This window comes from Neophocaena asiaeorientalis, unplaced genomic scaffold (assembly GCF_003031525.2).
Source record: "Neophocaena asiaeorientalis asiaeorientalis breed wild unplaced genomic scaffold, Neophocaena_asiaeorientalis_V1.1 scaffold89, whole genome shotgun sequence".
Lineage (NCBI taxonomy): Eukaryota > Metazoa > Chordata > Mammalia > Artiodactyla > Phocoenidae > Neophocaena > Neophocaena asiaeorientalis.
Genome location: NW_020172592.1, coordinates 10,359,338 through 10,374,884, shown reverse-complemented (window position 1 = coordinate 10,374,884; position 15,547 = coordinate 10,359,338). Strand labels below are relative to the sequence as shown.

The window sequence follows — 15,547 nt, the reverse complement described above, 5'->3', positions numbered from 1 at the left end:
ACTCCCATGACTGTTCTGTTATATGACTAAGGTGAAGGGATTCTGTAGATGTAAGTAAGATCCCAAATCACTTGATTCTGAGTTAATCAAAAGAAAGATTATCGCAGATGGTCTAACTTAACTAACTGAAGGTCCTTAAAAGAGGGACTGGGCCCCCTTTCTGAAAAGAGAGATCTTCCCGCTGGCCTTGAAAGAGTAAACTGCCATGTTGTGAGAAGACCTTTGAGAGGGCCATGTGGGAAGGGAGTGAGGGGCCTTTAGGAGCTGAGAACAAACAGGAAAGGGGAGGTAGTCCTACAACCACAAGTAAGTGTCCACAACCACCAAAGCTTGAAAGAGGAGCAGAAAAGTAGCCCTGGAAAGGAACACAGGCCAGTCAACACCTCACTGCAACCTTATGAGACTTTGAGGAAAGGAACCAGCGAAGCCCTGGCTGGACTCGTCACTGTGGCAACTGTGAGAAAAGAAATGTCCGTTGTTTGAAACAACTGGGTTTGTGGCAATACATTACACAGTGTAGAAAACACCAAACTAAAATAAGTGAGTCTAGATTACTGAATTCTAAATTCGTTTTCTCTCTCAGTCTTCATATAAGATGCACTTATGAAGATTCTGTCTCATTTGTTTCATTCACTGTACTTTAAACCAGTGATCACGGTCAGTCTTCAATCTCTTTCATTTAGTCTGATCCACATCTTTTTTGCATCAATCTTAAGGATTTAGCTGTTTCTCTAACTTCTCTCATTTAGGAATTACCTTACTAGGAGGAAAGCTAACTAACTGGGCAGAAGGAAAGGCCATACTTAATGTGATTCTGCACACATACCTCTTCCAAACTTTAAGATGCATGAGGGCTTCCCTGGTGGCGCAGTGGTTAAGAATCCACCTGCCAATGCAGGGGTCATGGGTTCAAGCCCTGGTCCGGGAAGATCCCACATGCTGCAGAGTAACTAAGCCTGTGCACCACAGCTACTGAGCCTGCGCTCTAGAGCCCGTGAGCCACAACTACTGAGCCTGTGTGCCACAACTACTGAAGCCCGTGCACCTAGAGCCTGAGCTCCGCAACAAGAGAAGCCACCGCAACGAGAAGCCAGAGCACCACAATGAAGAGTAGCCCCCGCTTGCCGTAACTAGAGAAAGCCCACACACAGCAAAAAAGACCCAATGCAGCCAACAATAAATAAATAAAATAAATTTTTTTAAAAAGATGCATAATGAGCCCTAATATTAATTCTCCTTGAAAAAGTATTTTAAACAGTACAATATAATTGATTTATACGCTTCTAAAAACACTTCATAATATTCATTTATTCCTTGGGTAAGATAGGATTATGTGTCTTTTGCTCATCTTAAAAGAAAAAGAAAGCACCATTCTATGTTACACAAGTATCACTATTATATGCTGATATTTAAAAGTTACCATTTTCAGACAGTTTGCAACAAGTGCTAGAAATATACTGTCAGATGAGAACATCTAGGGCCTATTTCACAGAATCAAGATCTCACATGACAACAGGCCACTAACATTATTTCTCTGCACACAAGAATGCAAGGTCACTGACTTCCTCATATATTTCTTAACGGGCCCTTCAAACAGACAAAGAAAGGAGTCTGGTACCATAAAATGCTTGAGTACAACTGGGGAGAGCACAGAGTATTAAAAAGGAAGGAAAACATCGAACTTTAGCACTTTTGCTTTCAGAAAGACTGTGAGAGAGAAGACTAAAATGTGAGGGCTGGGGGTGGGACCTTTTCAGAGGCACCCTCAAAGGCAGTGGAGTACTCGGGTACCAAGAAACATCTCGTTTATGCTGAACAGACACGTGACAACTAAGACCTAGTTGTTAGGAAATGGTTGGGCGGTGAGCAATTATAGAAGGTGCTAAAGCCAGGAATTGTTCCTCACAAGATGTTACCTAGGTAGGTCCCACACCTAGTTAGTGGTGGAGGCAAACCGGAACTCAAGTCACCTGACTCCACCAAATTCTCCTGCTTCTAATCAAATTATATTTATCCAGTACTTTCCATGTGCTGTGCTTCGTATGATTTAACATTCTTAATTCTCACAACAACCTGATGAAGTTTTAGCCATGAAAGAGTTAACTTGTTCAAGTTACCCAGCTAATAAATGGTAGAACTGAGCTTTGAACCCACATTATTAACCAACCAGGCAAATTCCAAGAGGGAATTAAGCCCTAATGTTCAAAACCATCCATTATTAAGTTCTCCTCTATGCCTCTAGAATGGTACTAGCCATGAACCGTTTTTCAGAGAACTGAAAAAATCGTCACTCAAACCATTATCTGTGTTCTGTGGTTCAGATGACAAAACTTGGAAAGGCTGCAACCACACCATAAATGGTCACTTTTTAGAATTTAGAAGTACTCGATAGTCACCTACAGGAACGCAGCTTCACTGACACTCAGCATGGAACCAACATCTAATATTCATACGTTACGTGTTTGTGTATATGTGTATATATATACATACACACACATATATTTAGTTATAGTTATACAGTTATATATATATATATATATATATATATATATAAATAATGTGTTTGCTTGTAATTAAGGCAGGGGTACAGAAACATAAAAATAAAATTGAAAAACAAATACTGAGCAGCCTATTAAACTCAGGTTTTAGATCCCTGTGTATATTATAAAAGCAGACTCTCAGGGGCAAATCTACTTCACTTATGGAAAACAACAGAAGGGGTAGGACCAAATCCAAAGCTTGCAACCCTCAAACTGCCCCTCTGTCACGGTCATTTACACCCAGGGACTCAGCTGGCTTTTAGACACCACACAGACAGGTTGTGTCACCTCTGATAATTTAAGGAGATGAATGACCTCATCTAATTATCAGGCATGGTTTGCACTGTGATGAGTTGCCATTCCCCTATGTTTATTTATCACCATCGAGTATTAATATAAATTTTAAACAATTACTCACCAGCCGACCTTAATACCATGTATCAAACCCCCTGGGAACTCAGCTATACATGCACAATAAAATTTCACCTCATGAAAATTAATTCGGTTTTCTACATTTATATCGACAGGAAAATCAGGTGTTTTGAGAAACAACCAAGCATTCTACATGTTTAATTTAGAGCAATCTGCACACACCCCATTGTGCCCATCCTCCTGAGGCTTCACATGGCCCATTTGTTTGTCTCTCCTAACATTTTCACAGATGCAAGTTTAAGTCAATTCTAATGTAATGTTATGGCAAAGAAGGGTTGGTATTTTTAAAGTGACAGACGTCGTAAGAATTTTACATTCCTTTCTGTAACAAATGTCAAAATGACTGCCATAAAAAGGCAGGTTCCTGGCACTTGAAAACTTGCTGCTTCAATGGTTATCATCAAGTTGTACTCATTAATCATTGGTATTAATGTAAAGTTTCATCTAAAACATCTCTTCCCTCCACGAATCAATTAAAAATGTGCAGCAGAAATTCCATTTAACCGTTTTATTTCTACCAATAAGAGAACAGTGTTCGTGAAAGGCTAAACTCCATTTATATTATAAAGTGAAGGAGTAGGGTTCAATGAGTGTAACTAATCATCAATTGGATGAGTCAAACGAAAATTGGCCTTTCTCAGTATGCTCTCGGCAGATTTTTTTTCTGACTTCTGTGTTCGTTACTAAAAATGCAACTGGTCTCAATTTTACTATTCTGTGCTCGCTCAATTTGCAGGGTTGTCTGAAATCATTTCTGTAAACATCGTGGATAGCTTGCTTTATTCACTTTCAAATATTCTGTCTTGAAGCTGAAAACTTCCATCTTTGACAATGAGAGGCTATCAGTGGCAAAGTTGTGACTTTTAAAAATAGACTCAATCTCCTGTGGCACAGATCTCATACAACAGGTGCTGGCTGAAATGTCAGGACGAAGCACATCAAATCCTTTGTGGTCCTGTTTGCTTCGTGGTCCCTTTTAAGATATAGGTTGCGTCCTGAACCTAGAGACAGAACACTTCACTCACTCTAGTCCACTGCATCTCTTTTCATTTCCTCTTTATGATTAAAGGCTACACAACTTTTTAAGAAGAAACATTTTTAAGGCCTGCTAATAAGCATCCCTTTTCCCATTCATTTCAGGTTTTTCTGAAAGAAAACAACAGACCAAATGATATGTTAGCACAGTAATCTAGCTCACTAACCCTCAGTCATCAATTCATGATCCCTTGAAGACAGAAAAATCACACGTGGTACAAATAATAAAGCCAGGCCATTAAACAGTCCTTCAAGATTCCCCATGCATCCATTCACTTGATCCCCATGATATAATACTGTGATTCAGGATTAGGTCAATATTACCCTTGTTCTGCAGATGGAGAAGTTGGACTTAGTGTTAAGTCTGCTCTACTTTACACTGACTCCTTTACCCTCTTGGCCGCATTGCTAGAATATGCAGCCAGCCACAACTGGAGCAGGTAAGATGATGGGTGCAAAGAAATCCAGGCTCCTGCCATGTAAGGGCAGCAAAGTACAGCAGCTAAGTGTAGGACTGTAGAATCAAGCTGCTTGGGGTCAAATTTTTTCCTAAAAAAAACTCAGAAAAGTCCTTCATACTCAAAACTTAACCTTCCTTATCTATAAAACAGGGATAATACTTATCTTAAGGGACTGACTTAAAGGTTGGATGGATTAAAAAACATGCAGAGTATTAATTCACAGTGCCTCACATTCAGGAGCTCAAATATGTTAGAAAGCAATATAACAATAATTGAAAGATAGCTGTAATTATTAGCGTCCAGACTTTCTGTGGGTAGAGACATCAAAATTAACTCAAGCAAACTGTGAATAGCTATGGAAGAGAAAAAAGAGCAGTCACAAAATGGAAATAAATACCCACCCTAACTCTCCTCATCTCTTGTTACAGACCACAAGGGTGGTTTTTCCACACTGCACTGGGACCAATGAGATCAAGACTGATTCTTAGATCTGCCGGCATTTGCAATCCTAACCGTTCATTCAGTCATCTTGGAAACTCAAGGAACTGCTGTGATGGCAGCTGCCAGTGATTTTCAGACCTTCAGGAGACCTGAGATGCCTCTGTAAGGGTTGACCAGGGACATGCTTTGCAGGAATATTTGTCAGTGGTTTGTTGTCTTATCAAATTCATTATACTGTTTGGGTTTTTCTTACAAGGATCTGTTTCAATTCAAATTTCTGCCCTCTGCTAAAGAATGGACATGGGGTTTGGGCAGGTGGGGGGCGGCGGGGAGAAGCACGGACAAAGTAGGGCCATAAGTCACCCCTATCTGCCAAAAAATTAATAAGTGATTCAGGCTAAATTGCCAAAATCAAGAACTATTTGTTCTTTTTTTGTTTTCTTTTGCTTGATACTCCTGTAACATCTTACTATCATAAGCACATACACTTATTAAATCTAATGACATTTTGCAAAACTACATGGGTCTTCAAGATGCCAATCTCTATTTTAAAAAAGGAAAGAAAAGAGAAAGACAAAAGAGAACCAAACGTTGCTGTGTCCAAAGGAAATATAGTGATGCACTAGAGCCTTGTTACTTACTACCAAATGAAGAAAAACTCTGGTCTGTACATCTCAAAATATGAACATTACTAATGTGCATTTATTACATTTCTGAATCATGTCATTCCTTCTTGAGCATGGAATATATAACTTGGAACATTCCTCCAAAAACATCTCCCAGTAAATTAAAAGTGTATCTATCCTATATTCCAACCATCTGCTTTAATTCTCAAGGCTGTTTCATATTTCAAAAGTTACTTTGTAAGACACTGTTTTTTGTCTTGATCCCTTCCTCAGCTGCCTCGGTTCACCCATCAATCATGGCCTCTTCCATCCCTTTCATCTCTCTGCCATTTGGGCTTCTCTCTCTGATATGCTCAAATCTCCCCTCTGTTAACACTTACTTAGTTGCCTCTACAACCTCCCCTGCCGCCCAGGAACCTTTTTCTAAGAATTGCTTCTTCCTCTATCCATGGTACTAGCAACTGGCCTGTTGCAGTGCAATACCTCTTAATGAGATTGGACCAGGGTATGAGAAGTGACCCAAGCTTAGGCAACCAAAATCCTTTTTCCAAATCCCATCTCCTGGTCTCAAATGAATGAGCTACAGATGGTCATCTGGTCCATATTCAAATTACCAACGTATCTTTCTTTAGGAGGCTGTGTTTTGGACTAGGATTCTGGTCTCAAACTGTTTGAAAGCTTCAACAGGGAAATTGTAAACCCTCACAGGCATTCAACAACATGAGGGTCAGGAAGCAGATAAAGTCCGTTTGCGAGGACAGAGAAGAATAAGGAGTCAAACAAAAGAAAACCAGAGGCTAGAGCAAGAGACGATCCTAATAAAAGCTCCACCCCCCCTTTCTGTAGGTGTTGGCATATCCTTCACCTTGACTCCCATGACCGACCATCCAGCTCCAACTATCACTGAAAAATATTTCCCTTTTTGGTTCAAGACAGTCCTATGGTTTTCTACTACCTGCGATCCCAAATGGCCTATTCTAACTCCTATTCTCTAAGCAAAACAAAAGAACGCCAAATCCCTTACACTATCTTCCTCTGAACTTGCTACTCTCTCCCTTTCCTCACACTGTCAAGTTCCTTTAAAGAACAGTCTGCACTTGCTGCCTTCATATTCTCACCTGCTACCGACTCTTCAAGGCAAGGAAACCATGCTTGCATCCAAAACCTTCTACTGAAACTGCTGTCACATCAGCAACGACCTCGTGATTTCCTTAAAGGGCTCATCTTATCCAATCTCTCTGCAATATGAAGGATCAAGACTCTTCTTTTGAAACTCACAGTGCCTATCATAATAGATACCAAATAGATATTTGCTAAATGAATGAATGGACCCATTTTCTGGCTTCAAAGTTACTCAATTCGCCTCCAAATCTGCTTCAGATACGTATTTCCAATGGCCCAATAGTCATCTATAGAGACACCACAAACTCAAAATGTCCAACAGGGAGCATGTTACTTTCACCCCACCACCAACTTGCTATTCCTCCTCTGTGTCTAGCCTAGGAAGTTCAGTATAACATGATCTACCTGTTAAAGAGCCTGGAGCCATCTCCAACACTTCTCTCTTCCTGATTCCCCCAATCCCATAACCAATAGCACCTGAATGTTTACCTCTACAATATGTTTCATCCCTGCTTTGCTTTCCCACTGCCACTATTCTCTTTAGACAATGGGCATCTCTCACTCTGGGATGCTGCAAGAGTCTACTAACTGCTCCCATTGTCCCTGCTTAGAATATTGTCTCTTTAATCCATTTTCTACATACTATGATTCAAAACCTATTAATTTTATTTTTAATTAAATAAAAGTCTTAGGATGAAAGCCAAATTTGAGTACCCAGAGCTGGGCTACCACAAATGTCCATGTGTTGTGAACAATGCCCGACTCCCCTTTGGGTCGCGTAGGAAGAAAGTTCTGATGCAAAAATTGTATCACCTAGACTCAGACTCACGATTCAGTCCCATCAACATCTCTTCCCACCCAGGAGTCCTATGGCTGACACGAAACAGCCCGGGCGTATTTCTTCACCACGTTATGTGCTTTTTCTTGATCACGCTTTGTCAGATTCCACTGCTTCACAATCAGCCTGGAGTTGGGAATGTCTTCCTTGGGGACTCTCTTCCTCAATGTGGATTCTCAGCATGTAGTTCAGTGCACTACATAATTTGCTCTGAATAATAATAATTGCATTAATCATTGAATTAAATTACATTTGAGGCTAAAAATCTTTGAAACAGGAGACATTAAAAGAGCATAAATCAAAACTATTTTTAAAAAGTAAGAGGTACTATGTACTTAGAGGTCTAAATAGTCTTCAGTGTACTACCTAGAAGCCTAGAACCTGCAAGCTATTTCATTTCTTATAATCTAAGGGATGGAATTTACTAATGGAATTTCTTTCTTGATTATTAGCATTTAAGGTTTTAATAAAGTGTTATACTAATATTTCTTATCTAATGAACCATTTTCCCAGGTACTAATATTTCTTATCCAATGAACCATTTTCCCAGAGTTATATAAAAAATAAGAACGCTTAATTGTTCCTAGTTTTTGAGCTCTAGACCATTTTACTGTCTTTGGTTTCTAAGGTGAATTTCCATATATGAATATTTAGGTCTCTAAAAACAATGTGCAGTAAACAGTATTTCCAGGATAATCGAGCTCACATGGAAAATGGGAAAAAAGAAGAAAATAAAGTAAAGCAAAACAAAATAACTAACTGCCAACCTTTAGCATCTTTAATGTAACTTTGCACCTTGCAAATCTGAGGGCTCCTCTGCTCCACTTACACACGCATCATTCCTCACAGCATCTCCACCATAACGCCTCTTTTTTTTTTTTAATAAACTTATTTATTTGTTTATTTTTGGCTACGTTGGGTCTTTCTTGCGGTGTGCAGGCTCGTCATTGCAGTGGCTTCTCTTGTTGCAGAGCACGAGCTCTAGGCGTGCGGGCTTCAGTAGCTGTGGCACTTGGGGTCTAGAGCGCAGGCTCAGTAGCTGTGGTGCACGGGCTTAGTTGCTCCGCAGCATGTGGGATCTTCCCCGACCAGGGCTCGAACCCGTGTCCCCTGCACTGCCAGGTGGATTCTTAACCACTGCGCCACCAGGGAAGTCCCACCACCACAACACCTCTTGATTATTTTTTTAAAACAGATTTTCCCAGTGTGCATAAGCTCATTTATTTTACTGAGCCATTCCTCCTCTGATCCTCAAAATGAAACATCATTAATGTCTAACCATCCCTTTATATAGCCTGACAGAGGACAACCTCAACAGCTCGCTTCACTCTTTCCCCAATTATCCCCACAGTATGTGGGCAAATGTCAAAGGAACAACAGTCTAGGCCGTTTAACAATTTCGGTGAAAGTGTTGATAATGTATTTCAGATTTATCTATGCATCAAAATCCCTCAACAATTTCCCTATAGAGAGAAAAATCTAGTAGTAAGAGATCCCCGACACAGTGAGTGAAGATTCAAGTGCACAGGACCCAAAATTGAGGTCTGGTCACAGGTAACCTGATGGAAAACAATCCAAAACTTTTTCTCCATTTGACTTGATGTTATGTACAAATAATAATAAACTATGATGAATAGTAATTGTGTGTGTGTGTGTGTGTGTGTGTGTGTGTGTGTGTAAGAAAGAGAAAGAGAAGAATTAGTAATTAATTATTTGAATAAAAGAATTCAGGAATTATTTTTCAAAATATGCCAGGAGACTACTGTAATAAATTTTTTTTTTTGTAATAAATTTTTAATTACTCAAGAACTTCAGATAAACAGTAGGATTATCCCCAAATCTGAATCATTTTAAATGGGCAACACCATTATTTTCCACTGCCATCATTTCTAGTTTAAGTTGTTCTTCCACTTATGATATAGAATTTAAAATGTATCTGAATTTTTTTAATCCAGCAGAAGCATATGGTTAAAAAAAAAAAAAAACCAGCAGAAGCAAATGTTAAAATAACATTTAGCCAGAAATATCCCACATTCATATTCAAAGAGAACTTTAAATATTGCTTCATATATAACAGCCTGATTCTGTATTATTGAAATTAACTATAAAAGTGTGCCAGTTTGTTGAGGCCACAATGTCAATCTTTTCCTTGTTTATAATCTTGTTAGAATCTATATAAATGGCAAATTTTAAAGGAGCAGTGGAATTGAACTACCACAAATAAGATAAAGCCTATAAGAAAGAAAAACCTAAAAGTTTAGGTTTTACAAACAAAATTTTAAAACCTGTGCAAGTTCTATCCCTGAATCCTAAAACATGGTACGTCAAATGTTTAATTCTTAAAAATTTCAAAATATCCCATAATTAAATGGCAGAAATAAAACTGCTTAGTATGCAAAGACCTTTTAATAAGAGCCCAACACTTCAAATGCGATAGTCCCTTCCTCATATTTGTTTTGCTTAACAGACTGCAAGCCTATCTTTAGAACCACGTTTCTGTTGTTACTCATCAATTATGTTAATAACTTGTCCAACAGGACCTGAACAGTTTCAATAGCTCATCTGATTCTCTTAAAAAAATTATTCTTAAATGCTGGTGTTATAAAATATTCTGAATGAGATTTACTCCCCATAAACAGTTGTGGATTGGCAGAGAGCTTTCAGCATGCACCTTTGTTAACAACCTTACCTTACTCAGGTTCTTCTACCCTAGCAAAACACCTGAAGAAGTTTAAAAATAAATACGTGTGTGTACACATATATATACATAGAGAAAGACATAGACACATAAAATATTATCTATTAAATAGAATACTACAGTAAGATAAACTAGACAAATTATATAATGATGCAATGTTAACGTATTTTGGACCCTCAAGGAAAAGGTGGTAAGTACAATATTGTTCACAAAGTGCTATCAATTTCATCTCAATTAACACTGAAGTCAATCACTATTTTTCCTTAAACTCTGTAAACAATTTGACACAATAATTTCCAGGTTTTGTGCACACAGAAGAAAACATGAACCATGTGTAAGCTACATGGTTGACTATCTCGGTGCAGTTCCAAGTTTATTGGAAAGCAACCATATGAAAGCTTAGGGAACAGTTGTGGTACTATGCATAAATAGTCCAGGAAAAGAAAGACTCGCTCACACAGTGTGACACAGTGCCTGATACATACCATATGCCTTAGGTAGATGTGCAATAAATGTAACAGAACAGAGGTCATTCCCCATGGTAAGCAGCTTACATACTTTTTGAACTACTAGGATAGACATCTCTTTTATTACAAATGATGGAAGGCTGTCACTTTAATAACAATAAAATGTTACTCTTCAGAAATACTGAAACAAATTCTGATTTTTTTTTCCAAACTTCTATCTATGTATGTTCATATCAGAGTTGATTATGTCCACACATGGAAGACACTGAAAGAAATCAACAAACTGGACAATATGCCTAAAATATTTCACTTTAACCATTTAAATCCCCACTTTTTAGGTTATAAGTAGTTTGACGACACATATTAGGTACAAGATGTGAATTCAGAAGAACAGATTACTTTCTTGAATATTTGCATCTGTATTGAAAAATAAGAAGAAGAGAAATTTCTGTGCATGTGTTGAATATAGAAATACTCCAGAGAACACATTAATTTAAATAATACAGTTTGTTATGGGCATGTTTTTTGGTATTATTTTTTAAATTCCTAAATGCATTGTCATTTCTTATGACTATATACTTCTAAATGTAAACAGTCAATTTGAATACATAATTTCCACGTGTTATTTATGTTTCTGCAAAACATCACCATGGGTAAACCCTAGAAGGAAGAGGATTTTATGATGTTATTTTTTCAATGTTGGAGAAGTATTGGAAAGGCGTCTACAAAGCAAGGTCTCTTTGAAGAAAGAGAGTGGTAAAGTTTTTACCTATTTTCAAAATGAACAACTTGCGATAGAATCTGATTTTATATGTATTTATTAAATTAAAATTAAATTGGTGAAAGCCATAGGAAAATAAAAAAGGCACATTTTATTTCCTTTTATAAACCATAATAAGCTTAGATTCTTGTACCTTCCCAAAAATGTTTTTTTAGACTGTATCCATTTCAGTCTGCCTAATGCTCATTCAAATGCCTATCCAAACAGCTACCCATATAACCATGTATAAACATTACTAAATTTAATATCATGTTACTACTTGTCTGGAAGAATATATCTACTGTTGCATATTTTAAATGTACACCTGTGGAATAATAAATGTTGTCATGTGGTTAAGCTGATGAAAACTAATCAAAGATCTGAGAAAAGGATTTATTAATGTTCATTGTTTTTAGGTATTATTTCACATTTAATACTGTATCTCATATTTTATCATAAGGCACATTTCCTTCTCTATGTTGTATGTGAATGAGAATAATTATATCACTTCTAACATATGAAAAAGATATCCATTCCAAAGTTATGACACAGAATTTATTTTCTGTAGACTTTATATGTAAATTTGTCTAATAATAGAAAAATATTTATATCCTAAGCAGTCAAACCCCAAAGTACTATTCTTTTATGAGATTTTATGCTTATTTCCTACAGATACCAGTAATTCTTACTAATATATTTATCCCATTATATAGTTTAAATATATTAAAATTCCCATATACCAAAGGGCTCACAGCCAATTATTCTGGACTGATTGGCATTTTGATACGACTGAGATAAAAGTTTAACATGAATAGTAGTTATAACTATGTGCTTTTTTTAAAAACTGGATTTGTAAATAGATTCTAAAATTAGGAGCGACCGATTTAAATTAACATTACAATACTGGCTACCATACTTATTATCCTGAGTTTTAAAATAGAAGTGTTTTCACATATGTGCCAAAAAACTATTTCTAAAGCAAGGGAGAATTCCCTTTAGAAAACTACATTTTAAACTATCAATATAACATGTGCATACTATAACATGAAAATGATGTACTTTCCACTCATATACAAACCAATATGCACTAGGTGGCTGCTACCAGATGGCATATTCACGTTTCACACCTTATTGAAACAATCACTGCCAAAAGAAAAACCTAACCTAGCAAAAGAATTGTATCAAAATTCCTTCCTTCGAAAAAAAAACCAGTTTTTTTAGTGTTACCTCTTAGAACAGTTTAACTACTATTTTAATTCAGAATATGCTACATGAGAATGTATGTTAAACCAGAGAAAATTAAAGAAAATATTTAGAATGGTATTTACGTTTTATTACAATACTTAACCCCTTAATATTATTGTAAACATTCTAAAAAACAAAAACCTTTGTATTACTAATTCTAATTCAGGTCCCACTCCCATGAGTGCATAATGAATTTTATACTGTGTTGATGGCATATTCTTCCTCTTCTGATGATAAAAAATTCTTACATTACTTTTTCTGGAAAAAATAAAATGATCAAAAAACCAAAAGAATTTACTAATGATTTCCAGAGAAATGTATATATAGAAGCACAATAATTTGCCTTTAGTGACACTATAATCTTTGTACTGAGTTTTTAATGAACTTGGAATTTTTCCCAAAGATTTGAGATTTATCCTGATAAATTCTCTGCATCAACTCTTTTCTTGCAAGAAAAGTAAACAGCACCACATCTTAATAAAATTAATGCTGTATTTTTTTTAATTTCATAAAGTTTACTCAGAAATACAACATGAAGTACAAATGTCAACTCTCATTTCTCCTTTCCTCAGGTTACTAACTTTTCAAAAAAATAAAGATGCATAAGCCTTACAAAAACATTGCCAATATTTCCTAAAAGAGACTGACTTAGCTCTACAAAATCTTTTATTAAGCTCTTTTTTACAAAATAGTGTTTCATATTATTTGAAAATATCTTAAGTTTTCATTGTTAAAAAATAAATTTCAAATCCTTTCAAAGAAAAGAAACTGTGGCTTCCTAAGTCCTATTTTTGCCCACTATTTATTTTCTTTCTTGTCTTTAGTGAATTTCTGACCATGAAAATTGAGCTATTTTAATTTTAGAAAAACATTTATTGCAGATGTCCTTCTTACAACAAGGATTCTTTTATTAATATTTTAGCATGCTCTGTTCAGGAATAAAAGGTTGTATTTTGTAGTATATTAAAAAGTCATAGTTTGCCCCAATGGTGTGATGAAGTATTCCCTCCAAATGAGAGAAATATTGGTAAATTGTCAGTTAAAAATAACACTTTAAAAATGTGTAAACTGAACACACTGACTGCTTTAAAGCATCACTTCTTTGACACAAAATGCAAGCGACTCACTTGAGTTCTAGCTTTACAGGCCAAGCTACAAAGAGACTAAAGAAACAAATATATAGAAGTGTAATTTCTTAATAAGAGTGAATAATTTTGAAGCATCTTCGGTGTAATTCTTACTCTTTTCATCTTTCAAAATATCCGCTTGGAACATCCTGCCAATTACAGGAAGATCTACAGATGGCATTTAGCCTCGTGCTTCATAACAAAAAGGATCTGCAATCATTTTTATGGAAGATTATCTAAAATGTACATGACTGTAAATCAATGACAAAAATATTAGACATTCCCCTTAGCCGGGTTAGAACGTGCATCCTTCAGATTCTTGCACTGACACCTAATGTAATAAATACTTTAAGCTGAACCTTAAATAATAGCTGCAGGATTTCAGCTGGTAAAGATTCACGGTTAGTATCCACCACAAACTCCACTATTCAGCACTTGGCCAACAAAGGACAGCAAATAATTCCCAATAGCAAAAATACCGGGAAGGCTACCTTGGGCTTTGTTTTTGTTATGTAAAATTCATTAAAGTGACTCATCCACTTCCGATTACCTACTCTTAGAGGCTTTAAAGTAGCTTCAAGAACCAAAAAAAAAATGCTTTCCCAGAATGCCTGATAGGCTATTCCGCGCATTTAAAAATATGTGTATATTTATATATGCCACTGACTTTGTCTTTTTTCCAGCCTAAAAGAGAATTATTATTTTTCATTCCCTTCCTGCCCTGTAACTATACAGCTACCTTCAAACACTCTATTTCCAGAACAGCAGCGAGGTTTTTTTAAGCTATTTTAGAAATGGTAAAAATAAGAGAAAATTGCAGGAGACTGGAAACACTCAGTCCCTCCCCCAAAGAATAGGTTCTATTCATTCTAAGAACAGGAACCGCGTGTCGAACGGCACTTAAATGTTTCAAATAGAGGGTGAGGGAGGTTGGGTGGCACGGTCCCGGTACCTGCGAGTCCCTGGGGTGGACAGCACCTCTACCGCGTGAAGCGAGCACTCCTCTCATCAGGAAGGCTGTCGAGCGCACCCAGTAATTTGGGATCCAAACGAGTTTGGATACCACAGCAATTAGTGAGCATCCCAGAGGTCAAGTGCGGGGAAAGTGCGGGAAAAGTCCACGCTACCCTGGCCAGCCTGCAGTTACCTATGTGCAAAATACCCAACCCAAACACAACTTTTTATAGGACTGGGTTTGATGAGAGCGGGTATCTGGCTGGAAACTTTTTCCACAGTACACCTAAACTCTTTTAAGTCCAAGGAATCCTTTTAGAGATGGGCTGAGGCGCCGCGAGTTGTTGGCGGACGTTCCCCAGAACAGCCCGGCCCCGCCGAGGCTCCCAAGACGCGTGCTCGGTGCGCATTCCGGCGGCGAGCAGCGCGCATCTCCGCGCATCTCCCGCTCGGCCTCTCCAGAACCAAGTCCGGCTCACTGCCCACCCCCACGAGCAGAGAAGCCCCTCAACTCGCGAATGGAGCCCACGCCGGGCTTCCGCTGCACCCCTCGGCCCGCACTCCCCGCCCTGCCCGGGCACTTACGTGACGGCCGAAGGAAACGGCTCCTCAGATGAGGGGCCGATCAGCAAAGATAGGAAAAGTGTCAGAGTCAAGGCCAGCAGGCAGCCAGCAGCCATCTTCGCTATCGAAGATCAATCTCGCCTCCCTTCCCAGCCTGGGGAAGGACCGGTGCTGGAAACCACGGGAGGAGAAGGAGCACGGTCAGCCCAGACCGCGGGCGTCTGAGGGCCGGCGCGC

General features: G+C 37.8%; 1 protein-coding gene across 1 annotated transcript in view; it reads right to left on the bottom strand.

Annotated features, from left to right (window-relative positions):
• CACNA2D1 (calcium voltage-gated channel auxiliary subunit alpha2delta 1) overlaps nucleotides 1-15,426 on the bottom strand; it is a gene marked incomplete at its 3' end in the record, with an annotated part of 105,384 nt that extends 89,958 nt beyond the window's left edge. Inside the window, exon 1 of the mRNA XM_024738444.1 lies at nucleotides 15,332-15,426. Coding sequence (XP_024594212.1) covers nucleotides 15,332-15,426 — 95 coding nt within the window. The remainder of the gene's footprint in view (nucleotides 1-15,331) is intronic.
• Between the last annotated feature and the right edge of the window lie 121 nt (nucleotides 15,427-15,547).